The sequence below is a fragment of the Euleptes europaea genome, chromosome 6 (genome assembly GCF_029931775.1).
Source record: "Euleptes europaea isolate rEulEur1 chromosome 6, rEulEur1.hap1, whole genome shotgun sequence".
In the NCBI taxonomy this organism is placed as follows: domain Eukaryota; kingdom Metazoa; phylum Chordata; class Lepidosauria; order Squamata; family Sphaerodactylidae; genus Euleptes; species Euleptes europaea.
Genome location: NC_079317.1, coordinates 14003593 through 14030958, shown reverse-complemented (window position 1 = coordinate 14030958; position 27366 = coordinate 14003593). Strand labels below are relative to the sequence as shown.

General features: G+C 46.4%; 1 protein-coding gene across 1 annotated transcript in view; it reads right to left on the bottom strand.

Moving 5' to 3' along the window:
* The window catches only part of CEP170B (centrosomal protein 170B), an 88197-nt gene that overhangs the window by 9947 nt on the left and 50884 nt on the right, over positions 1-27366 (bottom strand). Inside the window, exons 6-14 of the mRNA XM_056850862.1 lie at positions 22803-22922; positions 21259-21735; positions 19422-20182; positions 16988-17182; positions 16369-16504; positions 12700-14448; positions 7944-8190; positions 2619-2772; positions 1116-1139 (exon numbers count right to left, since the gene is read on the bottom strand). Coding sequence (XP_056706840.1) covers positions 1116-1139; positions 2619-2772; positions 7944-8190; positions 12700-14448; positions 16369-16504; positions 16988-17182; positions 19422-20182; positions 21259-21735; positions 22803-22922 — 3863 coding nt within the window. The remainder of the gene's footprint in view (positions 1-1115; positions 1140-2618; positions 2773-7943; positions 8191-12699; positions 14449-16368; positions 16505-16987; positions 17183-19421; positions 20183-21258; positions 21736-22802; positions 22923-27366) is intronic.

Below are 27366 nucleotides of genomic sequence, written 5' to 3'. Positions count from 1 at the left end.
GATGTTAAAGATAGGACGTTTTGGAGGACATTGATTCATAGGGTCGCCATGAGTCGGAATCGACTCGACGGCACTTAACACACACACCAAAGGCTACCAGGAAGGGGCAACGGAGACACCAATGCTGCCCCTAAGTGGATTAGTAGCACCCACCATGGATGCAAAGGACAACGCCATTTTGTCCACACTGGGTTCTGGCACCTGCTCAGTAACTTTCCCTACACAATGCTGCAGCAGCAGCCCCAGAATTGTTGCCATCTCCTGATGCCCTCTGGTGAAAGCGTAAATCCCCTTCAGAGGTACGCAGTAGCCAGGGTTGCCAGACCTCCCACCGTAGCAGGCCTCCCACCAGCACCCTGTGTTGCCCCGGTCGCTCTGAGCAGCTGGAGAAGAGTTGTTGTTGTTTTTTAAGCTAGTATTTCACATAGCGTGATGTCACTTCCAGGGAAAACCTGAAAGTGACACCGCATAACTCTAGGAAGCACCAGAAACTTTACCATAGAGTTTCCAGTGATTCCTAGAGCGACATCACGTCACTTCTAGTTTTCCCTGGAAGTGACGTCATGGCACACACAACGTCACGACCCCACTCTCCAAGCTCCCACCAGTTGACAGGCGCGGCACTGCAACCCATGGTGGTAAATGGAATCCTCCCAACAAATCACCGCACGAGCTACACCTGCTGATGACAGACTGATGGGGCGTTTAATATATTTTAGCTACTTTTTGCGATTTAATTGTAACCTATCATACTGAGATGTGTTCTCTCATACGTGTATTTATAATCTCATTTTCTCTAGCCATTCTAGAAAAACAGGAATCGCCCCTGGTAGGAACAAAATAATATTAGATAGTCAGCAGACAGATTAGATTGTCTCTAATTAAGCAGTTAGGGATGAGAATGGGTGTTTAAACATGTAGCTTTTAGGTTTCAATTTCAACTCCCAGGTCTTTAGTTTTAGGGTGGGGAAGCTGCAGGTCTTACAAAGCACCAAGCAAAGCATACACACACACACACACACACACACACACACACACACACACACAAAGACTCTAAATCTCTATACTAATTTATTTCTGGGAAAGGGGTGTGTGCACATTAATATTTTACTTACAGGTAATAAAAAGTCCAGCTGAAACTGCGAGGCAAGAGGGAGAATTGTTATCGGGCAGCTCCAAACAACAAGATCTGCAGGCGATTGATTAAACTCTAATATTGTCCATGCTCTCCCGGCAAACCATTAATCTGGCTTAATTGCACTGAGCTACAGAAGCTTGATACAACCAGCAGAAAAATTGAGAGTTTTGTTTCTGGAGTTCAGGATGTCTTATTGCAGTGATAAAACAGCTAGTTTGTGCGTAAAAGGCCAACATGGTATCGGTTGGCTAACCTTGTTCCCATCACGCACATTTCGTATCCCACCCTTCCTCCAAGGCGTTCAGTGCAGCTACAGCTGCTGCTCTCCCTTCCAGGTTTTATTCTCACAACAACCTTGTGAGGCAGGCTAGGCTGAAAGAGTGGGAGTGGCCCAGGGCCTCCCAGCAAGCTTCATGGCCGAGTGTTGAAGCTGGGTCTCCCAAGCCTTAATCTGACACACCAATCACAACAACAATACAATGGTTCTCTTGCCCTTGAAAGTTTGGAGTCAAGCACTGGCCTTGTGGTACCACTAGATAAATCTTGGGAACTCCTTGTCCCACAGAAAGGAGCAATTGCCTTTCTTAACACTGTGTTGGCAGAACACCGTTCTGCTTTTCGTGAACAGCAGAGGTCAAGGAAAGGTGGAGGACCTCCAACTTCAGGAAGGCAGGGCGAAGCTAAAGGGAACTTGGTTACCCAAGAGGTATCATCCACAATTCCAATATGATGAGTAGAAGTGTGCCAAGGCCGTTGCAAGAGTCAAAGAAAAACAGATGTCCAACTGGAAGGAACTACCCTCTGCCACCATCTAAAGCTTGAAGGTGTAAGAGTAGCAAAATTCTAAGGGGGGGGGCCGCAAATGAGCATGCATAATGAATGAACGTGGAGAGCCAATATGGAAGTCGTGCTTTCTAAGAAAAACTTAGCCAGTGACTGGGGTGAGGTAGGGCAGGCTGTGTGTGTGTGTGTGAGAGAGAGATTTTGCTGTCAAGTCACAGCTGACTTATGAAGACCCCATAGGGTTTGCAAGGCAAGAGACGTTCGGAGGTGGTTTGCCGTTGCCTGCCTCCACGTCATGACCCTGGTATTCCTTGGAGGTCTCGGGGCCCTTTCTTACATGCTAAGGGAAATGCTGATCGCCACTTTGGGGTCAGGAAGTAATTTTCCTCCAGGCCAGAGTTCCTGGAGGGTTTGGTTTTTTTGCACTTTTGGGCCTGGAGTAGGGGTCACTGGAGGTATGGGGGGGAAGTAGCTGTGAATTTCCTGCATTGTGCAGGGAGTTTGACTAGTTGACCCTGGAGGTCCCATCCAACTCTATGATTATATGATTCTCCTCCAAAAGCGTCATCTGAAGCAGAGCTATATCCTTCTAAGTCCTCAGAAAGGTGGTGCTCAGCTCAGGAGGTCACCGTGAGAGCCTTCGTTTTACCCTCTCCAGTTTTGCTTCACACTGACAAATCTTAACCAGCCGTCTCACCTCTTCCCTTGCTGATATGGTAGAAGCGGGGGTATTCGGTACGGAACTGAGGGAGGTGCTTGGTCCCGAGGAGCTCTGGGAATCTCCGTCCCCGGCGACGTCATGAATTTCTCGAGCCAGGATCGCGACATCCTTCACCAAAGTCTGGCTTAATCTGGAAGAAGAGATTGAAAATTGTTTTTAAAAACTGTTTAGTCTGGAGAGGAGAAGACAGAGGAGCAATATGATAACCATCTTCAAGTACTTGAAGGGCTGACATATAGAGGATGGTGCCGAGTTGTTTTCTGTTGACCTAGGTCAGACCAGAACCAATGGGTTGGAATTAAATCAAAAGAGTTTCTGTCTAGACATTAGGAAGAACTTTCTAACAGTTAGAGTGGTTCCTCAGTGGAACAGGCTTTCTTGGGAGGGGGTGAGCTCTCCTTCCCTGGAGATTTTTAAGAAGAGGCTAGATGGCCATCTGTCAGCAATGCTGATTCTATGACCTTAGGCAAATGATGAGAGGGAGGGCAACTTGGCCATCTTCTGGGCATGGAGTTGGGGTCACTGGGGGTGTTTGGGGGAGGTACTTGTGAATTTCCTGCATTGTGCAGGGGGTTGGACAAGATGACTCTGGTGGTCCCTTCCAACTCTGTGATTCTATGCTTCTATGAACCCCTCAAAGAGGAACATTAGACCACATATCAACCAAGCTCAGTCTAAAATTTAAAAACTTTCAAGGAGACTGTAGAGCACTTCACCATGGTTATGCCTCTTTTGATCCTGGCAAACAAGAACGTTCAAGACTTCGATCCAGATTAGCATTTCTATGAGTGCAAGGATTTCTGCCCACATAGTGTGATCTTTGCCTTGATCTTGGTGGGCTGGGCTAGCCTGATTTCGTGAGATTTTGGAAGCTAAGCAGGGTTGGCCCTGGCTAGTATTTGGACGGGAGACCACCAAGGACGTCCAGGCAGGCAATGGCAAACCACCACTGGTCGTCTCTTGCATTGCAAACTCTATTGGGTCACCATAAATTGGCTGTAACTTGATGGCAGTTTCCGCCACCACCATCCACTCTGCCTATCCTGGACAGACATTGGGATGAAATGGACCTCAACAAGCAGAAAACACTGCCACAGCTTTAGAAAAGAGCAAGAGTCCAGTAGCACCTTAAAAGATTAACAAAATGTCTTGGCAGGGTATGAGCTTTCATGAGCCACAGCTCCCTTCTTCGGATAGCTCCTGCCAAGAAATTTTGTTAGAGTCTGAGTGAGAAAGGTAGACTGTTAATAATGTAAATAAAAAATAATAAATAAAATCCTATATGTTCATTTCATTTTTCCTATGGGGTAAATAGGACAAATTACATTGGCTTGTATCCTGTGAATGAGTTCTGTGCGTGCTAGATAGTCTCTGCCATGGAGCGTGCTTCCTCTTCTGTTAAATTCATGTTTGTACAAGATCAGTGGTTTTCAATGGGTCCTTAAGCAAATGGAAAGGGAAGGACAGCTCCATAGAAGAGACTATTTAGTACGCATGGAAGTCATTTGTAGGTAGGATTACCAACTCTAGGTTGGGAAGTTCTTGGAGTTTTGAGGGTGGAGCTTGAGAAGGGTGGGATTTGGGGAGGAGAGGGATTTCAGTATGGTCTAATGGAGCCCACCCTCCAGCCATTTTCGCTGGGGAAACTGATCTCTGTTACGTGGAGATCCCTCATTTGTAAGTCTAATGCCACAATTTGATTCCTATACTACAACAAGGACATGAAGTATATTTTTTTCCTTTGCAGCTGCTTTCATGCTCAATGAAACATCCAAGATTTCTTTTCTGAAATTTTGGGGACTTCCTTAGGAGGTTTATTCACATCTCTCAAACCTTCTTAGGAAAATACACTTTAACATTTAAGTTCACCAACCAATACTGGCCCCGCCAATGAATCGATTAATGCTTCACTTGATTAAGCTACTGAGTTGCTTGCAGTCCTTCTTATTTCTTTTTTCTACTCACACAAAACTACCAGGTTTCCAAAATATTTTTAAGCTGTTTCCTTGGAAGCAAAAAAAAACCCGCACACGATAGAACTGGTAACTTTCACAACGGCATGACTAATTGAGCAGCTAGGCTTGTCTGGGGCCGGAGGAGTTCCTTCTAATACCTCAATTACGCGATTAAGACCGGCATCAACAAGCGGGGATAATTTCCCTTTGAACTCTCACTTGCTATTCTACACAGCCTCTCCCAGTTAATTCAGAAGCCCCAACAGAGGCGAATGCCAACAGACTGCAATTATGGGCTGGCCTCCTTGGAAATTTCAATAGAGCCCTCTCTGTGTGCAGAGCACCATACTGATTCAAGGGGAGGCATCTGGCTTTAGCTTCTGCAAGATTCAAAGCACTCTCGCTACAGCAGGTTTCTTTTTAGGAAGCCGAGCTGCTAGTTCAGCTTTGAGATCACTGTAGGCTGCAAAACGTCCTCAACCTTTAAGCGGGCAACCTCCATAAATGGAAACGCTTGTCAAAAATGCAAGATTCGAGTCCAGTAGCACCTTGAACACATGAAGCTGCCTTCTACTGAATCAGACCCTTAGTCCATCAAAGTCAGTATTGTCTACTCAGACCGGCAGCAGCTCTCCAGGGTCTCAGGCGGAGGTCTTTCACATTGCCTAGTCCCTTTAACTCACTGGTTCCCAACCAGGGGTCCACGAGAACTAAATTAAGGCCCGCGAAACAAAGTTATAAACCCATAATAAATTAATATTTTCCATTAAAAGTTCTCTATTATAAAATATATATATTCAAATATTATTTTAAGTTTAATGTTTAACTAACAGTTATGATTAAAGTTTATTTTCAAATTCTCTGAATTTTTATTTTGAACCTTGGGGTCCCTGAACCGAACAAAAAAGTCCTAGTGGTCCCTGGCCAAAAAAAGGTTGGGAACCACTGCTTTAACTGGAGATGCCAGGGATTGAACCTGGGACCTTCTGCATGCTAAGCGGATGCTCTACCACCGAGCCACGACCCCTCCCCTAAAAGACCAACAAGACCTTAAAGACCAACAAGATTTCCAGGATACAAGCCAGGGGTCCCCCAACCTTTTTGACCCATGAGCACCTTTGGAATTCTGACACAAAGTGGTGGGTGCAGCCGAAAAAACTGCTGCTGCATGGAACGGGCCAGCCAGACACCCTACATCACATTATTTTAGATTGTCGTTTACATGAAGAACCCAGTAAAAAAATTATATTACCCTTAATCAGCAAATGGATGGCCCCTTATAGAACATCCACTTGCCAATTCTTGCTGAACGACATTACAACTGATGTTACGGTGAAGGTGGCAGAGTTTCTGGCAGAAGTTGTTAAGGTTAAGATTCAAACTCAATTTTAATCTAGATATCTATTATCTGTTTATCTCTGACCTTGTGACCATCAATTTTATTATGCCAATAAAGGTTATCTGATTCTGATTCTGCTGCTGCAGGAGGCAGAACCAACCACAAAATGTCAGGGAGTGAGGTTATGCATAACTCTAATAACAAATTTTCAACATGTCAGGCAGAAGTTCTTTTAACAGAACGCCTTTTAAAATGAACATACTTTTTTACATGTTCCCCCCCCCCCATACACACAGCTTACCTTCAGTTGCATGGTGAAGAGCCTTGTGTTACAGTGGTAGCTGTTCCCAAAACATTTTAAAAAATCTGCGCAGTCAATCAGATCTCCACAGTTTGATCAAAAGTCCCATCTGGCCCCTCCCACTTTCTAATAACTCTTGGTGGGTGCCATAGTGCCCATGGGCGTCACCTTGGGTACTCCGGTATAACTTTTTTGACAGTCAAAGCTCCCTTTGTCAGAACCGACAGCATCTTTGACTCTCGAAAGCTTACACCCTGGAAATCTTGTTGGTCTCTAAGGTGCTTCTTGACTCAAATCTTGCTCTTCCACTGTAGACCAAGACGGCTTCCCCACCTGAAGCTTGGCAAAAACGAAGAGTTGTGGGGGGGGATCTAGGATTATGGATGGATTATGGCAGGCTGCTTAAGCCGAACATATTTATAGACTCCCAAGCTCTGCGTAATGCTCCAGTTCCTCAAAAGCCGCCCTTCCTTAAACGCCCTAGGCTGTGTCACACTGAAGCAAACACAGACACCAGATAACCAGGATAAAGAGATTGCCAGGTTTCCTCAACAGTCTTTCCTTTCCTTCTTTGCTCCTATGACCCATAGGTCATGAGCAGTTATTTCTTAGAGGAAAATATGATGGAGAGATATTTGGCCATGGCCAGTGCTATATTTGGATCTCTATCCACCTGCAAAAAGGGGACTATTTTGTCACTTGTTATGGGGGGCATGATGAATATGTAACAGCACTTTTGTATTAAGGACTGAAGAAAGATTTCCACTGCTGTGGATCTGAAACGGCCGTATCCATCGATGATTGTGGCTCTATATGAACTTTACACAAGGATTACAATATTAGCATTCATTTGGTACTCAGTTGAGACCTTTGGAACTTCCTCTATATATTTGTGGTACTCAGTTGAGACCTTTGGAAATTTCTCTACATTTTTTGTGTGAACTGTACATATTGTATATAATTGTGTTGTATATATGTCAAGTATATGGTCTATGTTTCACCTCAGTAGCTTATAAATATTTGCACTTTGTGTATATACAGTTTCCTGTACTGTTTTTCTAAACCTTTTGGTACGAGTACAGAGGTGCCGTTTTTCTCCCCAACCTCCAGATACTAGCTGGAGATCTCCTGCTATTACAACTGATCTCCAGCCAATAGAGATCAGTTCACCTGGAGAAGATGGCCACTTTGGCCATTGGACTCTATGGCATTGAAGTCCCACCCCTCCCCAAATCCCGCCCTCCTCAGGCTCCACCCCCAAAACCTCCCGCCGGTGGTGAAGAGGGACCTGGCAACCCTAGGGATAGAGTTGCCAACCTCCAGGTACTAGCTGGAGATCTCCTGCTAATACAACTGATCTCCAGCTGATAGAGATCAGTTCGCCAGGAGAAAATGGCCATTTTGGCAATTGGACTCTATGGCATTGAAGTCCCTCCCCTCCCCAAACCCCGCCCTCCTCAGGCTCCACCCCAAAAACCTCCCGCCAATGGCGAAGAGGGACCTAGCAACCCTAGCCATGGACGCTCAATGGGTTATTTCAGGCCAGTAATTCTCTCCCAGCCTAACCCACCTCACCAGGTTGTCGCTGGGAGGCCAGAGCGGAACAGGGGAGAACGATGCACAACTCTCTCTCTTGTCAAACAAGGCCCCACCCAACGACCCCAAAGCCCGGCCGGCGGCTCAAGCTGCCGCCCACCCCAACCCACCTGGCTATTTCCGCGATCTCCGCCGTCTGCGTGATGAAGTGGTAGGGGTCGCGCTCGTCGTAGTCTTCGTCCTCGGTTTCCCGGCTGCTGCTGCGCTTCTGTTTGCTCAGCCCGGCGCCTCGCGGCCTGGGCGTCTGGGTGGCTGTTGAAGTATGGGAGCGTGTGTGTTTAGGGGAGCTGTGGTTTGAGCCATACTCCTCCTCGGAAGTAGAGGTATAATCTGAGCCCTGCTGCCGCCGCCTCGAAGCTTATAGGAAAAAATGAATTGGTTTCGGGCGGTGGAGGAGGAGGAGAGGAAAGAGGGGGGGAAAGGGGAGAAAAGAACTTTTCAGGCTGACTTCGAAGGGGAAGGGAAACAAAAACGGCGATACAAACCAGCCCAAGAATGAGAGGAGGGGAAAGGGGGCAGGAAGCCTTCTGTGCATACCCACAAAGTGGAATTTAGAAAGATAAAGAGAAATGGTTTGTGTTCCAACCGCGGGTGGACCCCAGACAGTCATTTTTTTACTGTATATTTCAACACACATCTATGACCAACGTTTTCCTGATCCCTTCATAGACAACCAAGCCACCTCACGCGGAGGGAAATTTTTGGGAATAGCCTGCGGGTCAAAACAGGTGAGATGCGAGGGAATTCATGGTCAGAGTCTCCCAGTTTTGTTTAAATGCTAATAAAAGCTGTTTTAGGGGTCATGAGGTGGGGGGAATTTTAACCAATGTCGACTGTGTCGGTTTTGGATTGACGAAACTGCACACGGTTCAACTCCTTTTGCCCCTCGCCTAACATTTTGACACGCGTTATCTTTGCCTCCTCCAGCCAAGCAGAAAGAAGAATTTTAACATGCTTTCACTGCAGATGTGTTGTGAAAATATACATTGACAATGGCCATCTTGATCTGCCCCCTTTATCTGTCGCCAATTAACTAGTCACAAACAGACAGGACTGGCTAGATTTGGGGCAACAAAAGGCATGTTGCGGATTGTCAGCTGCGGCCTGCTTCACGCTACAACAATCCTACGCCCAAGGCACCACCATGTGGACTTCTCATTAATTCCTCCAGGGCCATGCCAGGTTGTAGGAATGTTGTAAGACATGACGCGGTTCCGAATTTCATCATGCACAGAAGGCCCCAGTAAACCTGATTAAGTAGGTTAGATTCCCCACATGTTCTCCGTCCACGCAGACGGCTTCACTCCCAAATGCGGTTAAGTAACCCCTCGGAGATGACCAGGAGAGCAGAAATGCTTGGCTTGTTTACACACTCAGGAGCCAAACTTTTCACCGAAATCATGAGGTCTTAGATACAGGCTTGCTTAGATACAGGCTTGCTTGCTTGTATTCTAAAACTCCAGCACATCTCTGCATACCCAAAGCGAAAAACCCAACTATACTCGACCTCAGAATAAAACAGAGGCAAGCTGAGAGCTGCTAACAATTCCCAGGCTCTTTATTGCACTTGTTAAACACAAACTGGGTAGCAAAATAAAACCAAAAAGTCCAGTAGCACCTTAAAAAAATAACATTTATTTCAATATGAGCTTTCATGAGTCACAGCTAACTCCCCCAGATGTGGAGAGGAAAATGGAACTGATTTCCCTCCATATATCTGAGGAAGATTCAGAGGATAACCATGTTGGTCTGCAGTAGAACACCTAGATTTGAGCCCAGTAGAAGAAGAAGAGTTGGTTTTTATATGCTAACTTTCGCTACCACTTAAGGAAGAATCAAACCGGCTTACAATCACCTTCCCCTCCCCACATCCCATGAGGTAGGTGGGGCTGAGAGAGCTCTAAGAGAACAGCGACTAGCCCAAGGTCACCCAGCAGGCTTCATGTGAAGGGGTGGGGACACCAACCCAGTTCACCAGATTAGAGTCCGCCGCTCATGTGGAGGAGTGGGGAATCAAACCCAGTTCTCCAGATTAGAGTCCGTCGCTCCAAACCACCGCTCTTAACCACTACACCTCGCTGGCTCTCTTAGCACCTCAGAGACCAACAAGATTTTCAGGGAGTCAAAGAAAGCTTTCAAGAGACACAAGCTTCCTTCATGACATACCTGATGAAGGGCGTGTTGACTCTCGAAAGCTCACGCCCCCCAAAATCTTGTTGGTCTCTAAGGTGCTACTGGGCTCAAATCTAGCATAAGTCAGGAAGTGAGCACCGACCCACGAAAATTGATATCGAAATAAATCTTGTTAGTTTTTAAGGAGCCGCAGGACTTTCGTTTTATTTCCCCCAGTTAAGGCAAGTTAATGGAATAATGAGAGCTCAATTCCTCAGGGTGCGTGAACAAGCCAAGCAAGTAAAAAAAGAAAACCTTTACCAGGAAGGCAGCTCCATCTGGTGTTTGTTCTCCGTAAGTCTCTCAGTGCAGATAACCTTAATTATCTCCATGAGATTTCTCAGCTTGCCTGCCAGCATTCCCAAGTTACACTTCGCTGAAAAGTTAACAGGCAAAGCGCTACCGTATCAGCAGATGGTTCCTGGTCACAGCCAGTCAAGGCAGAAAACCCACTAGGTTTGGATATCTGGAACACGCTTTTTTCCCAAGCCACAGAAAACGTTTCCCCAAGGTCTGAATCCAAATCTGATGGCGGTAAATTGATAACAATTCCAAAAGCACTACTACCTGGCACTTTGACAGCAACAGCACTGTGTTTAATCTTATTTTAATGCCAATAAAGGCTTTCGTATTCGTTTGTGTTTAAATCTCATCTACGTTAACCTGTTTTGCCTACTTGTTTCTCAAGAGAAAGGGTGTACGCACATAGCAGAGGCCGAAAACGATAAACACCTATATCCATTCAACAAAGCCCAGCCAACAACCCCGGTCTGTGCAGGTTGAGTACCAAGGAAAGGACCCTTATAAAGGAATTAGAACATTAGTAATGTTAAGGCACGTACTGAGTCTTAAGGAATCCCGAGGTTAATTACACACTTGAAACAGTTAGCTGTTCTTGCAAAGCAATGGAAGGGGGGGGGAAACCAATTCATTTGAAGCACAGAGTGGACACGGTTGGGGTGGAGGGTCTCTTGGCAAAGGGTTCTTGGCAGCAGGATCAAACAACAATTCATGGTTGCAATAATTAAATCGGTTCAAGTTCGCACTGGCTCAACTCCGCCACCGCCAACCCTCATATTATCTATTCCAAGGGTGCCATCTGCTATCTTCAAACCGTTTGAGCATCAAGGATCTTAAACTTCATGAGGCGTGATCACCAGCATGATGCCCCTGACCATCACTCTGCCCATTGTTGTGTTTCCTGGGTGCCCGGTCATTTCTTCCCCAAAGCGAACAGCCAACCTTGGCTTTCCTCTACCTCAACAAACCATTGGGTACTTCAGAAAAATCACAGAAGACATTATATTAGGGTTGTTAGGGAGCTATTAGCTGCCCCCATCACAAGAAGACTCTTGGCTTGGAACTTCCCAAAGTGTTGTGTTTTGTTTCATCTCCTGTGGCAGCCATTTTGTGGCGGTGCCCACTTCCCCAACTCAAAAAACCCCAGGAAGGAATTTTCTTCAGGGAGCACCCATTTGGAAATAGTTGCCCCCAACATAGGTCACCTGGCTTGGAACCACCCAGTATTTTCATGCCACCTCCCATGGCAGCCATTTTGAGGTGGCGCTCACTACCCATATGTTCAACAAGTTTGGTGACCCTGCAATAACCCAGTGGCTGCTGATAGTTAGAAGAAGAGGAAGAGGAACACATGAAGCTGCCTTATACTGAATCAGACCCTTTGTCCATCAAAGTCAGTATTGTCTGCTCAGACCAGCAGCGGCTCTCCAGGGTCTCAGGTAGAGGTCTTTCACATCACCTACTTGCCTAGTCCCTTTAATTGGAGATGCCGGGGATTGAACCTGGGATCTTCTGCATGCAAAGCAGATGCTCTACCACTGAGACACGGCCCCTCCCCGAAGAAGAAAAAGAGTTGGTTTTTATATGCCGACTTTCTCTACCACTTGAGGAAGAATCAAAACGGCTTACAATCACCTTCCCTTCCCCTCCCCACCACAGAATCCCTATGAGGTAGGTGGGGCTGAGAGAGCTCTAAGAGAACTGTGATTAGCCCAAGGTCACCCAGCTGGCTTTGTGTGTAGGACTGGGGAATCCAACCCAGTTCACCAGATTAGAGTCCACCACTCATGTGGAGGAGTGGGGAATCAAATCCCACTCCTTCACAGGAGTGGAGGAGCAGGGCATGGTAGAGACAGCTATCCACTGGCAAGCGTCGGTATACTACTTCTAAACAAAGCTGCATTTTGAATAGCCACTGTTGTTCTCCTCGACTGATATATTGGGGCAGTAAGGGAATTCTCTTTAGGTTATTTTTTTTTAGATCAATGCTTAATGTAAGAATACTGAATCTGTTGGGAGGGGTTACAGAACCATTTCCAAATTATCTCCTCGCTTGCTTACATAAGAAGAGCCCTGTTGGGTTAGACCAGTGGTCCACCTAGTCCAGCATCCTGTCTCACACAATGACCAACCAGTTACTCTTGGAGGGTCAACAAAACAAGGCATAGAGACCAAGGCCTTCCTCTAATGCTGCCTCCTAGCACCGGTATTGAGAGATCTGCTGCTTCTGAACATGGAGGTTCCCTTTAGTCATCATGGCCAGTAGCCACTAATGGACCTCTCCTCCATGAATCTGTCAAATTCCCTTGCTTAATGAATGCTTTGGGTTGAATTCTAGGAATCAGAACTAAAAGCGAAGGAAAGTAAGGCGGGTCCATTCACACTATTACTCACTGGAAGAAGAGGAGTATTTGATACCGCTGGAGCGTGTTCGGGTAAAAGGCTGCTTTGACGCAGCTATCGCCGCAGCCGTCTTCCTCGCGGCATTTCTGGCTTCCGAGACAGGTGGCTTTCGGGTGGCATAATACGACTCCGCGCTGCGCCCGGAGAAGGTCGGTCTTGGTGGCGTACTCTCCGAATCACTCGGAACATTGAAAGATCCTGCCCGTTTCCTTGGCATGGCGAGAATGTCAAGCCTTGAAAGCTTCTTGGGCTCAATGGGTGGTTTGGGAGATGCAGCTGTCCCTTCGTGGTGAGATGTTGTTTTCTCAGCGTCGGCACTCTCGTTGTCTGAGGTATCTCCCAATCGTGCGCGCCGAAGTTTCGAGGCTCTCGTGGGCCTTGGGGTAGATAAGCTATTTGACCTTGTGAGAACTTGTTGAATCTTCTGCACCGTTGGAGTGACTTTGCTCTGTTCTTCTTTGGTGGACGGCGAGAAAGGCTTCTTTCTGGTGATAGGCCTCGAGACGGACTGCTCTTGATCGGAGGAGACGATTTCGTTTGCTGGCAAATACGGGAGGCTGGTACTGCGTTCGTCATCTGTATAATCCTGAGACCCTCCAGTCCCTGTACTACGCTTGACCTGGAAACGTTTCGCATTTTCGCCTTTGTTTCCAGACTCCAGAGGGACAGTCTTGCGCTTCTCTGAAAGCCTTTCGCGGGCGCTCAGTTGAATGTTCTGCTCTTGGATTGACGGAGCGGAAGAAGATTTCTCTTTTTGCGAGGGCGTCACAGCTTTACGCTTTGGTGGATGGGTGGGGATGTTTTTACCACTGACCAAGCTGACGGTGCTTGCCGTGTCCACGTCGGAGTCCCCAGATAAGGAGTCTTCCAATGGCCCCGGGGCACTTTCTGGATCATCCAGCTGGTGGGTCTGGCAGAGTAATTTGGCTTCCAGTGCTGCCAGAGCTGTTTCGGTGTCTTTAAGAAGAAGGTGAGTGTCCGGATTATAGTCCATGCGGTTTGCTCGTGCAACATCGAGATCTTTAAGCAGAGGGTGGCTGGAAATATGGGGCAGCCTGTTTTGAGAAACGCTGCTGCTCGACTTCTCTTTGGTAAAACTTTCCTGCCGGACAAAGGACGTGCTTTCTTTTGTGGCTGCTTCTTGTTCTTGAAGAGGAAGACTCGAGTGTAAGGAAATAACCATTTTTCCATTCGAGCTAGCGTAGCTATTGCTAATGCCTTTAACAGCTGGTTTTGCAGATTGGAAAGCAGCCTCTTTGTCTGCTCGAGAACGAGAGCTGCTTGGGGAGAGCTTGGAAGGAACTCCTGCCTCCTCTTCATCCCCGATATAAAACGAAGTGGACAACGGATCGCTTGAAGCTCTCAGGCTTGAAAGCCTGGGCACAGCATGTTGGTGGTTCGGAGATTTCCCATGGTCAGACCTCACTTGCTCCTGCTTGTCTTGGCATTTCCTTCCTTTTTCCAAGCAGAAACCGTCATCGGATTTGCTGGCATCGCTGAGGCTGTCGGGGTCGAGATCTTCTTGAATGAGCAGCTGACCGGAAGGATCAACATAGATCTCGGCCTTGTGGTCATTCATGGCATTCCTTGGGGAAACGTCAGAATAGGATTCCGGGCAAATTAAAATGGATGGAGTTGGACTTTCAGACTTGTCACCTGGCGGGAGCGGAGGAAGAAGGCGCCTCGTCCGTGAAGCCATAGAGGTCTCAGATTCTCCCACTTTGGGACTGGAATCCCTGTCTAATAAGAATGATTAAAAATACACATCTTATTTAACCATGCAGCATGACATGTCTTCATTTACATCTTAGAGCTGGGCTCTACATTTACACTAAGTTTCAGAGGGTGGCTGCGTTAGACTGCAATAGGAGAGATCGATTCGAGTACGGTAGCACCTTAGAGACCAACAAAATTTCCAGGGTATAAGCTTTCAAGAGTCAAAGGGCGCTTTCACACATGCCAAATAATGCACTTTCAATCCACTTTCAATGCCCTTTGGAGCAGGATTTTACTGTGTGAAACGGCAAAATCCACTTGCAAACCATCATTAAAGAGCATTGAAAGTGGGCCGAAAGTGCATTATTCAGCATGTGCGAAAACGCAGAAAGCGCCACTGTGTCTGACGAAGGGAGCGTTGACTCTCGAAAGCTTAAACCCTGAAAATCTTTGTTGGTCTCTAAGGCTCTGTTAGACTCGAATCTAGTACATTTGTACTGAATACATAAAAACAGAGTGGCTATACTTGCCGGAACTCTGAAGTATCCCTCCACAGGCAACGAAAGCTGGTGTGCCTTGAAGTCAAATCTGCAGGGGAGGAGTAATTGGCTGGGGGGTTTTTTCCTGTCTCCGACCAACTCCAGTTTTCTTTCTTGGCCTCTAACAGCTGGGAGGAAAGGAGCAGGGAACAATGGCCAAGCGAGAAAGAAAACAGAAGGGAGGGAAAAAAGCCAGGCCAATGGTTTCTCTTTCCCCGTGAATTCAAGCCCAACAGTTTTCTTTGCCTGCAGACATTGAGTGCCATCCTGAGAGCAGAGTTACATCCTTCTAAGCTCACTGAAATCAATGGGGTTGCAAGGGTGTAATTGTGCTTTGGATGGCACTACAAATGTCTTGAACAGACAAAGCCAGACTGCATTTTTTTACATGCCATAATACGTACCTCAGCTATTAACTGCATGCATATTTTATGTAAGACAGAACTGACCAGTTAAGCTTGACTCTTAACTACATACTTATTAACTACACACATGTTTGGAGGGGCTGTGGCTCAGCAGTAGAGCATTTGCTCAGCATGCAGAAGGTCCCAGGTTCGATCTCTGGCATTTCCAGCTAAAAGGACAGGGTGGTAGACAAAGAAGAGTTGGTTTTTATATGCCGACTTTCTCTACCACTTAAGAAAGAATCAAACCGGCTTACAATCACCTTCCCTTCCCCACAGTAGACACCCTGTGAGGAAGGTGGGGCTGACAGAGCTAAGAGAACTGTGATTAGCCCAAGGTCACCCAGCTGGCTTCATGTGTAGAGTGGGAAAACAAATCCAGTTCACCAGATTAGCATTCGCCACTCATGTGGAGTGGGGAATTAAACCCGGTTCTCCAGATCAGAGTCCACCACTCTTAACCACTACACCACGCTGGCTCTTTTGAGCGCTGCAATGCCAGTCTGAGTAAACAATACTAACTTTGATGAACCGAAGGTCTGATTCAGTATAAGGGCAGCTTCATGTGTTCATAGTTGCCTTGGTTCATTGATGGGCCTTGGTTTGATCCAGCATGGCTTTTCTTATGTTCATGCTCAGAGGTCCAACTCAGTCAAGCTCCGATTCGCTATGACATCTGAATGTGGGCCCCTGGGCAGAAAGGACTTGGTTTACTCCCCTAAACCTGGAATTCTAAACCTCAGTTGATCAAACCATGAAGCTCTCCTTGCAGAGGTGGGAGGAAAGTGTACGAGTGCAGTTAATGAGCCGCATTCATGCCCATTTCCAACAAACCCCTGTTCGGTCTCAGTTCGTCATGACGTCTACATGACGCCAATTTCTTCTGGAAAGGCTGTGTTGTAAACAGACAGACACCAACCCCATAACACAAAGATACAGAAAGAAGGCACAAAACGAGGGGCACTGTGCCATGTGAGACCAGCAGCGGTGGCAGTACATACCAGTGCCAGCCTGGGAGACGGGGACCTGCTGCTGGGCATCTCCAAGTCCTGGAGCGGATCCTGAGTCTGTGTAGCTATCTGCCAGGCTTGCCCATCTCGACACCCATTTCTGACCACCCTGAGAAGCTGGCGGCAACTACAACATAAAAAAGATTTTTTTTAAAAAAAAAAGTGAGGAAGAAGGGTAACCCCACACCGTTAAACCGACATCATCTATTAAAGCTTCATTCTAAACCATAACATATTGGCATTTTTTGCCGTTGGCAGTAAGAATTGTTAGATTTAGGTGGGTCTGAGAGATTTCTGAGAGAACTGTGACTAGCCCAAGGCCACCCAGCTGGCTTCATGTGGAGGACTTGGGAAACCAACCCAGTTAACCAGATTAGACTCTGCCGCTCATGTGGAGGAGCGGGGAATCAACCCGGTTCTCCGCATTACAGTCCACCGCTCTTAACCACTACACCACACTGGCTCTCGGGGGCGTGATCTCCCCCGGGAGTTTCCCATGGGTCCCCGCTTGTACATAAGTCACTTTTACAGCCATAAGAGTTGGAAAATAAACCGATATGTGGATTCTGTGTCAAAAAAGGAAGGCATTAGAATTGACAAGCAGTCGTACCTGCATCTCCGTGTGATGTCCGCTCGCCACTTTGGAAGCAATGACCTGCATCATGGTCACCCTAGAGTTCGAGCCATTTTCGCTGATCAAAGGATGGGCCCCCAGCTCTTCTTTTTCACCCTTTTCACCAATAACTGGCCTGAAGGCTGCCGAAGTCATTTTGGTAAATTCAGGAGATTCCAAAACACCAAAAACCTGATGAAGCAAAATAATGGGAAGCTTCAACGAAACAGTGAATTCCCAATTCCACCACAGACCTCGGTTTCGAATCCCTGACCAGGTCAGCCTATGAGAACTTCTTCATATGGGAGGTAGTAGTAACCATGCGAGCCTCTGCCTGTTGTATGGGTCTCTGTCATCCAACTTTTGTTCTCCCTTACCAGGTGGGAAGGATGTACCGACATCATTCCAGTCCTGCAAACAGCACATTATGGCTCTACTGTGCAGTTAAATTGTGGAACTCCCTGCCCCCCGATGTGGTGATGGCTGCCAACTTGGAAGGCTTTAAGAGGGGAGTGGTCATATTCATGGAGGAGAGGGCTAATTATGGCTTCCAGTAAAAATGAGTACTAGTCATGGTGCATACCTATCTAGGATCAGAGGAGCGTGCCTGTTATATTAGGTGCTGTGGAACACAGGCAGGACGATGCTGCCGCAGTCGTCTTGTTTGTGGGCTTCCTAGAGGCACCTGGTTGGCCACCGTGTGAACAGACTGCTGGACCTTGGTCTGATCCAGCATGGCCTTTCTTATGTTCTAATACATAAAGGGGCCTTCAATTATCTCACACCCAGAAAACAACCACAGTGGCTTGTATTTCTGGGTTTTTACAACTGTTTATATTGTTCTATCAAGTGTTTTAAAGTTAAGCTTCCTAGCTGGTTTGAGTTCTGGATTTTACTCCTCTGGCTCTAGACAAGCTTTTCCTTCTCCTGACCACAGTGTACCATTCTCTTCTCTTAAGGACAGGGAACATTCATTTCCCCTTAGATTCCCTGTCTGCACCCAGATTAGGCAACAACCAAAGGCAGTACTTCTAAGATTTGTATATAAATGTTGTTTCAAGCTTCAGTTTTCTTGTGTGCTTCTTTTCTAGCATTGTATAATGTTGGTGAATAAAGATTTTCTAATTGGAGATGACCTCTGTCTGTCCCATCTTGGAGAAGGAGAAAAATGAAGGAGAAAGAAGAAGGAGGAAGAAGAAGAAAGAAGCAGAAAGAAAGGAGAAGGAGGAGGAGGAAGACAGAAGAAGAAAAAAGAAGAAAGAAGAGTTGGTTTATATATGCCGACTTTCTCTACCACTTAAGGGAGAATCAAACAGGCTTACAATCACCTTCCCTTCCCCTTCCCACAACAGACACCCTGGGAGGTAGGTGGGGCTGAGAGAGCTCTAAGAGAGCTGTGACTAGCATGAGGTCACCCAGCTGGCTTCATGTGTAGGAGTGGGGAAACAAACCTGGTTCTCCAGATTCAAGTCCCCCATCCTTAACCACTACACCATGCTGGCTCTCAATTTTGCATCATCCTTTAAACATATTAAGCCAATAAAGGTATTTGTATTGTATTGTAATTTTGCATCATTTAATGTGTCACGTTAGCACCTGCACTTTGCTTCAGTTCTTCTTTTCCTTTTTTTTTTCTTTAGATTTCTGGTTGGTTCTACAACCCCGGTCCTATTTCCTTGTTTATTGAGTGTTCCATTCTATTGATTTGATTGACTCACTCTGTGTAATCCGCCTTGAGTCCCATTGAGAAAGGCGGATTAGAAATAATGTAAATAAATAAATACAGTACCGGTTGCTAGATCAAGCTTTGCTAAACAGTGGAAAGGACAGAAAAATTTTCCTCACAAGACGGTGGTTGTTTTTGTTTTTGAAAAAGTGCAAGATTGCTTTGTCTTGCAGACTCCCAGCTCTTCAAAGAAATTAAGATGTTCCTGAGTTGGATTTACATTGGCAAGATGTTTTGCATTGCATGGAATTATCCATGATGTGAGCTCGAAGGTGCCAAGTTTTCTAAACATTTTGAGACATTATCGTTTTCTTTCCTCTTATATCTTTGTGTAAAAGAGAGCCAGCGTGCTGTAGTGGTTAAGAGCGGTGGTTTGGAGAGGCAGACTGATCTGGAGAACCGGGTTTGATTCCCCACTCCTCCACATAAAGCCAGCAGGGTGACCTTGGGCTAGTCACAGCTCTCTCAGCCCCACCTACCTCACAGGGTATCTGTTGAGGGGAAGGGAAGGTGATTGTAAGCCTGTTTGATTCTTCCTTAAGTGGTAGAGAAAGTCAGCATATATAAACCAACTCTTATTATTATTATTATTTCTTGTGCAAAACCTTATAAATTTTCATTAAAAGCAAATTTTTAAAAATCAACAGCGAAGAAACACAAGCAGTTTGTTCTTCAGAGTTTCCTATCTCTAACTTTTTTTTTTACCTGATCGATCATTTTCCGAGCTTCTTCCACTTCTTTATCTTGTGATTCGGTCTCGATGGTGTACGTGCCCGTTTCGCTCAGGCTGTCCTCTTCCTCGTGCTTCCTTGCTTTGACCAAGTTAGGATCGACAGCGAGTGCAGGGACAGTTTCAGGCGGCGAGGGTACTACCGACCACGGGGCAAGTGTCGTGGGCACGGGAGGGGGCTTCTCCACGGCTTTCACCGCTTGAGAGCTCTCTTTCAGGTACTCGGCAGCAAAATCCTGCGAAATTTTGGACTTCCGCCCGGCGCTGCCATGAGTTTTTACTGATGACCTCGATGTGGAGGATGAGGAAGAGCTGATCCGTTCCTCTGTCTTCTCTCTCTTAAAGGAGCCAGCTCGCGGAGTGTTGAAAGAGTTGCTTGGCCCTTTAGTCCCTACAGGCGCCAGGAGCAACGCTGAAGCAGAACTCCCTGGTTTCTCAGCGGGAACGGTGATCTTGCGTTTCTCGACCTTGGTCTTCAGAGCGGGATCCACTTCGTTTTGGGCAGGGTGGCCAGTGTGCGTGAAGGACTGCGACCTCTTTTTCCGAGGAGTGTCGTCGTCAAAGAACTCGATGACGAACGCCTGCTGGTTGTGGAGCATTTCCTGCGGGTCACGCCGGATTTGCCGCTGGAGTTTGGCTTGTTCACCCACATGGTCGTGGACGACCGACTCCTTCTCAGGTTCGGGTGCGACTGGGTCTTCCGAATCACTCTGCGTTCCGTCCTCATGTCTGTTACCTGTAAAGTTCGAGCACAATTAAAGTTGCCCAGGTATGGGGCTTACTTAACAAAACATCAGCCTCACTGCACTAGCATTTTGCCAGACCATTGCTCTGGAAACTCCGATATGGTATAACTTATGCAAAGGCTATGATTCAATTGCTGGTCTGCTAGTGTGATTTTTTTGGAACTTAATTTGCTTGAGCCATCTGGAAGAACCTTCCAGCAACTTGCAGCTGCTCTCTGCTTGTTCACACTCTGATCTACAACAGGGCAGCTTCTTTGGCCTGAATGTCAGAACCCCCACCATCCAAAAAAACAACATCTACTTGTAAAGATAGGGCCAGCAAACAAAAAGGGGAAGGGGGAGAGGTGGGTCATACCTGGCCAGATACGTTGCATAAGTTGCATGAAGATTTTTTTTGCATGAGAACAAGAGCCTAAAACTGTTTTAAGAATGTCAATATGATGCATCAGAGTTTATGCTTTGATGTTATCATAGCTGGCCCCCCTCCCATTCTTTTTGTACAACCTACTGAATTTAAGGGGGGTCCCGATTGCTGTCCCTTGGCTCATTATGGACTAGTGCACAAATAACAGACGCAAATAGGTTGTTGATGAATTTTATTCTTATGTTACGATTTTATTGTTTTATTAGATTTCATGTTATGTACTGTATTTCTGATGGATGAGAGCCGTTCTGAGCCCAGCCTTGGTTGTGATAAAGAGCGGGGTAACAAACAATAACAATAATAAATTTATTAAAGGCCATGCTGGATCAGACCAAGGTCCATCAAGTCCAGCAGTCTGTTCACACAGCGGCCAACCAGGTGCCTCTAGGAAGCCCACAAACAAGACGACTGTAGCAGCTTCCTCGAACATTCATTTCAAATATTCCCATTTAAAACCTGCGAGTAACTGATTAAACAGACCCCAAGTTAACGCGCCTGAACTCCAGATAGAATGTTGCAAGAGGAAGGTCTTAACAGGCCAAGTCAGGATTCTTCTTCTTTGATGTGGCATTTTTGATCCACACTAAAACTAAGACCCCTGCCCCAATCCTTTCCAGGAGTTTCTGCAAACGTCATGCTTACCTTTCAGAGTTCTCACGTGCACTGGGAGATCGCTTTTGGTGCTATACACGTCATCTCCTGCAGCCTGCCTTCTCATGAGGCACGGGTCGTTCTGGACCAGCCAGTCAGCCACTTTGTTCTCCGCCGAAATCATTTCGGCGTGGCCAGCTTCCTTGCCGAAGTTCCTTCTCTGCCTGAGCGAAAATTTGGTGACGTGATCTTTTATCTTGATTTTGCCCGGCGTGCAGTCGTCGAACTCGATGGTGAAAGAGGCGTGGCTTTGCACGACGGGCGGCACCGCAGGGTCAACATCCTTGGTGGGAATCTCGTGGACTTGTGCCTCTGGAGATTTCACTGGCTGCTGGAATTCTTTCGTCGGGATTTCGAAATAACTAGGTTCTCTTCGGAAGGCATAAATAGAGTCACCTTGGGAATCTCTGTAGCCAGTGATGTTACCATTGATTTCTTCTTCATGCTGGCCTATTTCTTTTGTTCTTTCTAAAGGTTAAAAATGAAAGATTAAGGGGGGAGGGACAGTACACAAAAACATATGCTTGCAGATGGCATGATTGCTATGCTTTAGACACTGAACAGTAGGTTGTGGTGGACTCTAATCTGGAGAACTGGGTTTGATTCCCTGCTCCTCCACATGAGCGGCGGAAGCTAATCTGGTGAACTGGATTTGTTTCTCCATTCCTATACATGAAGCCAGCTGGGTGACCTTGGGCTAGTCACAGCTCTCTCAGTCCCACCTACCTCACAGGGTGTCTGTTGCGGGGAGGGGAAGAGAAGGTGATTGTAAGCTGATTTGATTCTTCCTTTAATGGTAGAGAAAGTCGGCATATAAAAACCAACTCTTCTTCTACTTTTACGATTTTAACTTGATGTTGGAACTTTCACCTCATTTTGCCCTGGTCATCCTCTAAGTTGTTCAGAGTTCTCCTTTCCCTATTCAACTATTTTACCCTGACCTGGATGGCCCAGGCTAGCCCGATCTCAACAGCTCTCAGAAGCTAAGCAGGGTTGGCCTGGTTAGAACTCGGGATAGGAGACCAGCAAGGAAGTCCAGGGTTGCTATGCAGAGGCAGGCAACAGCAAACCACCTGTGAACATCTCTTGCCTTTAAAAATCCTAGGGGTCAGTATAAGTCGGCTATTACTTGGCGGCAAAAAGCAAAACAAAACAGAAAGAAAGTCAGATTTTTTAATTAAGGTATACTGGAAAGATGCCCTGACCTGGATGGCCTAGATTAGCATGGTCTTGTCAGACCTCAGAAGCTAAGCAGGGTGGGCCTTGGTTAGTACTTGGATGGGAGACCACCAAGGAATATAAGGGTCACTACGCAAACCACCTCTCTTGCCTTGAAAACCCTACAGAGTCACCAAATGTCTGCTGCAACTTGATGCCAATTTCCACCACCTCCAATTGGGAGTTTTTAAATTGTGACGTTTTATGGGTTTTACAATTGTTGTTTTGTACTGTTTTTATAATGTTTTATTGATAACGTAAGCCACAAAGGAAAAAAGCGGCTGACAAACGTTTTTTAAAAATAAATTAAATAATACCTGAATAATGTTCTTCTTGCCTCCTATCATCCGGGCTCTCCAGCTTATTGTTGGCGTCGTCATCACCCCACCATGATGGCTGGCCGTAAAGGGGTGTGCGGTATGTACTCATTGTTGTCTCTGGAGATGGGGATGGAGTTTAAAAAAAAAAAGCAAAAGTTAAAAGTTTCAAATTAGCTTCCTGGAAGGTACCATAAGAGAAAAGCCACCTAATTTCAGAAAGTGACTGAGTATGTCTTCTAGATAATAGAGTTCTACATGATACAGTACGTCTTTACTCCTAAAAAAGCCTTTTAGGAAGCTAGGGAATTCATTTCACTAAACTGCTCTACACAAGTCAACTGCTCTCCACTGAAATACTTGAAATCGGCAAAACTCCCTCACCGCAAACGCTAAGGCTCAAATCGGAGTTTAAGGGTCGCATCCATATGTCATTGGATACTAGTGCAGGGCCTGCAGACAGCCGACGCCCCACACCATCAGTTCATAAATAATACAGAAGAATAAGATGGGGGGGGATAGGGAGGCCAACGATGATGGAAAGTCATGACTGTTTTCAACCCTAGGCCTGGTGGAATAACTCCGTTTTGCAGGCCCTGCGGAAAGCTTTACTGAAGCAGAAAATATGCATGGCACCTGTTTCGGACAAAATGGAGACTGCACATATTGGTAGCGCACACTCTGAATACCCGCAATTAGATATCCTAAAAGTAACATCTTAAAAGGGCCACAATAGCTTCCATCTTCTAACCCACTACAGAGAAACTATCATCCCCTAGTTACACACAAAGTATTATTTGTGTGTGCGTGAATCTTTAAAGCAGGGGTGGGGAACCTTTTTCCTGCCAAGGGCCATTTGCACATTTATGACATCATTCAGGGGCCATACCAGGTGTAGATCTCCCGGTGGGGGGGGGGAAGAGGCTAGGGTTGCCAGGTCTCCAGCCACCACCTGGAGGTTGGCAACCCCAGGGGAGGCCACACAGAGAAGGCCTGCAGGGTGCCCCCACTCCCCCCTCCCAGGCGGAAGGGCAGCCAGCAGTGGGCCCGAGCAAACGAGGTGCCAGGGAAGCGCAGCCCACAGTCGATCGGCAAGAGAGGAAGGAAAACAGAGAAAGAGGAAAAGGGAGGGAGGGAGAAAGGGAGAAAGAAATGGAGAGAGAGGGAGAAAGAAAGAAAAGGACGGAGGGAGACAAAGAAAAGGACGGAGGGAGACAAAGAAAAGGATGGAGGGAGACAAAGAAAGAGACAGAAAAAGAGGGAGAAAGAGAGGGAGAGAAAGGAGAAAGAGTGACAGAAAAAGAGGAAGAAAAGAGAGAAAAGCCTCCCCCACACACACACACACACCCGCGCATGCTGGCCCTGTGCGACTGGGCCCCAGTCTCCATGCCCTCTCCTCCCCAGAGTCCACAAAAGGCCCCCCCCCCGAAGCCCGATCAGCTCCTGCATGCATGCTCTGCCGCCGGGAGCCGCCAGCCTCTTTCCCCCTCCCTCTCACTGCTCAACAGCCGACAGTTGGCGAGAGGAGGTCCAAAGGGCGCCGCAGCGCCGCTGTAAGCCAGGAACACCCTCTGGGAGGGCCGCCCTGTGCCCCACCTCTGCAGCAGGGCCCCGGAGCTCCGGAGGACCACAAAAAATGTCCTCGGGGGCCGCATACGGCCCCCAGGCCTGAGGTTCCCCACCCCTGCTTTAAAGCATGTATCAACTATAATACTTGCAGATTATAAAGTCTTCCTGTCTACCTAATTTTCCAAGAACGCACATTGCTTTTCCCTCAGATCAAATATTCAGCATACTACCTCTAAATCTATTTTGCCTTATAGTGAAAACAGCTGATAAAAATTGTACACACATTGCAACACCTCTTTCTTGACATACTCTAAAAATTAAGAATATAAAATTGTTGATCCATAATCTATTTTTAATTGCTTAAGTTTATTCAATATCTTTCCCTAAAACACAAGAAAGAAACATCAGTCGGTAGCAAAGGCTAGTGAGGAGGAAGAACCTAGTAAAGAGAAACTGCTAAGGAAGACACTTGCCATCATCTTTAAAAGAATGGAGTCACTGGGGGGGGGGGGAACTTCACACCTTCCTTCACTGCCAGTGTCTTATGCATACGAAAAGGACAAAGATACATTATGTATTATTTAAGAAAGGGAAAAGGAGGACCCGAGTAACTACCAACCCATCTGCTTGACGTCTATACCTGGAGAAGTTTTAGAATAAATCATCAAATAGTCAATCCTTGAGCATTTAGAAAGGATGGCTGTGATTACTAAGTGCCAACACGGGTTTCTCAACGACAAGTCGAGTCAGATTAACCTTATCTTGTTTTTCGATAAAGTTACTATCTTGCTGGATCAGGGGAATGCTGTAGACATAGTTTATCTTGATTTCCGTAAGGCTTCTGATAAGGTTCCACATAATAGTCTTATTGACAAGTTGGTTAAATGTGCTTTGGAACCTATTACTGTTAGATGGATCTGTAGCTGGTTGACAGATCGCACCCAAAGAGTGCTTGTAAATGGTTACTCATCTTCTTGGAGAGGAGTGACAAGTGGAATGCCTCAGGGATCTGTCCTGGGCCCTGTGTTGTTCAATATCTTTATAAATGATTTGGATGAAGGAATAGAGGGAATGCTTATTAAACTTGCAGATTATACTAAATAGGCAGGGGGAGCAAATATGGTAGAAGACAGAGTCATGATACAGGATGATCTTGACAGGCTGGAAAACTGGGCTAAAACAAATAAAATGAATTTCAGTGGAGATAAATGTAAAGTTCTGCATTTAGGTAGGAAAAATCAAATGGGGGAGACTTGTCTGAGCAGTAGTGTGTGCAAAAAGGATCTTGGGGTCTTAGCAGACCAAACACTGAACATGAGTCAAAAACATACACAGAGGATGCCCAAATGCAGGGGAGAAGAGGGGTAATTTAAAAATAAATACACTGGGAAAGAGGAATGAGAGAAATCCAACACTATAGTGGCAGTTGCCACTGAAACAATGTTCACAGCCAGTTGCCGATCAGAAGCCTTGCTGGGCACGAGTCCTCACCCCCACTTTCTAAAAACACATGGTGGGGGCCAGGAAAGGTCCTGGCCAGTGTCATAGCACCCATACGCACCCTGTTGCGGGCCCCCGACAAAAAGGAACTATCTAGTGCCAGACATTTGAGTCCCCTGTTAAGCCACATATGCTCTCTGCTCTTTCAGTTCTTGGGAGAGGAAGGAAAAGTGATTGTAAGCCATTGGTTCTTGTAGGTTATCCGGGCTGTGTAACCGTGGTCTTGGAATTTTCTTTCCTGACGTTTCGCCAGCAACTGTGGCAGGCATCTTCAGAGTAGTAACACTGAAGGACAGTGTCTCCTTCACTGTCCTTCAGACACTGTCCTTCAGTGTTACTACTCTGAAGATGCCTGCCACAGTTGCTGCCGAAACGTCAGGAAAGAAAATTCCAAGACCACGGTTACACAGCCCGGATAACCTACAAGAACCAATGAACTCTGACCGTGAAAGCCTTCGACAATATTTTGATTGTAAGCCAGTTCGAGACTCCTTAAAGGTAGAGAAAATAGGGGTATAAAAACCTTCTGCTGCTTCTTCATCTGCAGAGCTGGAAAAAAAATCTGGAATTCTTAGGCACCATGATTAAAATTTTATGTCTCTAGGTAGTTGAGCAATTGACTTTTTTTTCCAGCCCTGGCGGTTAAGACACTGTCAATTAACTGAGAAATGCTTTCATCCCTTGGCTTTTCAACTCTTTACTTTCAAACTGTGCACTCAGCTGCGTAGGATCGTTCTTGCCAACTCAAGGCATCACTTCTCAGAGATCAGCCAAAGGGGGAATGCACTGTTCATCACACACATGGAAGTAAATGTTTAAAAACAGCAAACAAGCTGATAAGTTTCACTTGGGAAAGTTTCAGGAGCAAGGGAAGAGAGGTAAAAGGTAACGATAGTCCCCCATGCAAGCATCGGGTCATTACTGACCCATGGGGCGACATCCACATCCCGACGTTTACTAGGCAGACTATGTTTATGGGGTGGTTGGCCATTTTCAAAATGGAAACTGATGAGCCAGAAAATTCCCCAAGGCCCCACCACAAAAATTTCCAGGAATTTCTCAACTATTTCTCAATCTCCAGGAATTTCTCAACTCTACCAAGAAGGCAAGAGGGACATATCTGGGTCTCCACTGGGGTTACAAAACTCCAGGTGGTAGCCAGAGATCTCCCGCTATTACAACGGATCTCCAGGAGACCAAGATAAGCTCGCTTGGAGAAATGGCTGCTTTGGAAGGTGGACTCTATGGCATTGGACTCTATCCCATTGAAGCCCCTCACCTCCCCAAACCCTGCCCTCCTCAGGCTCCACCCCCAAAATCTCCAGGTATTTCCCAACTGGGAGCTGGCCAACCCTAGTCTCCACTCATTTTTGAGAGCTCTGAGGGGAAATCTTCCTTACAGCATAACTCCACCCTAAGACCCACCCAGACTCTCTGAACCAAATCTCATGTTAGAAAATTCCTACACGCAATAGCCCTCCCTGTCTAAATTATT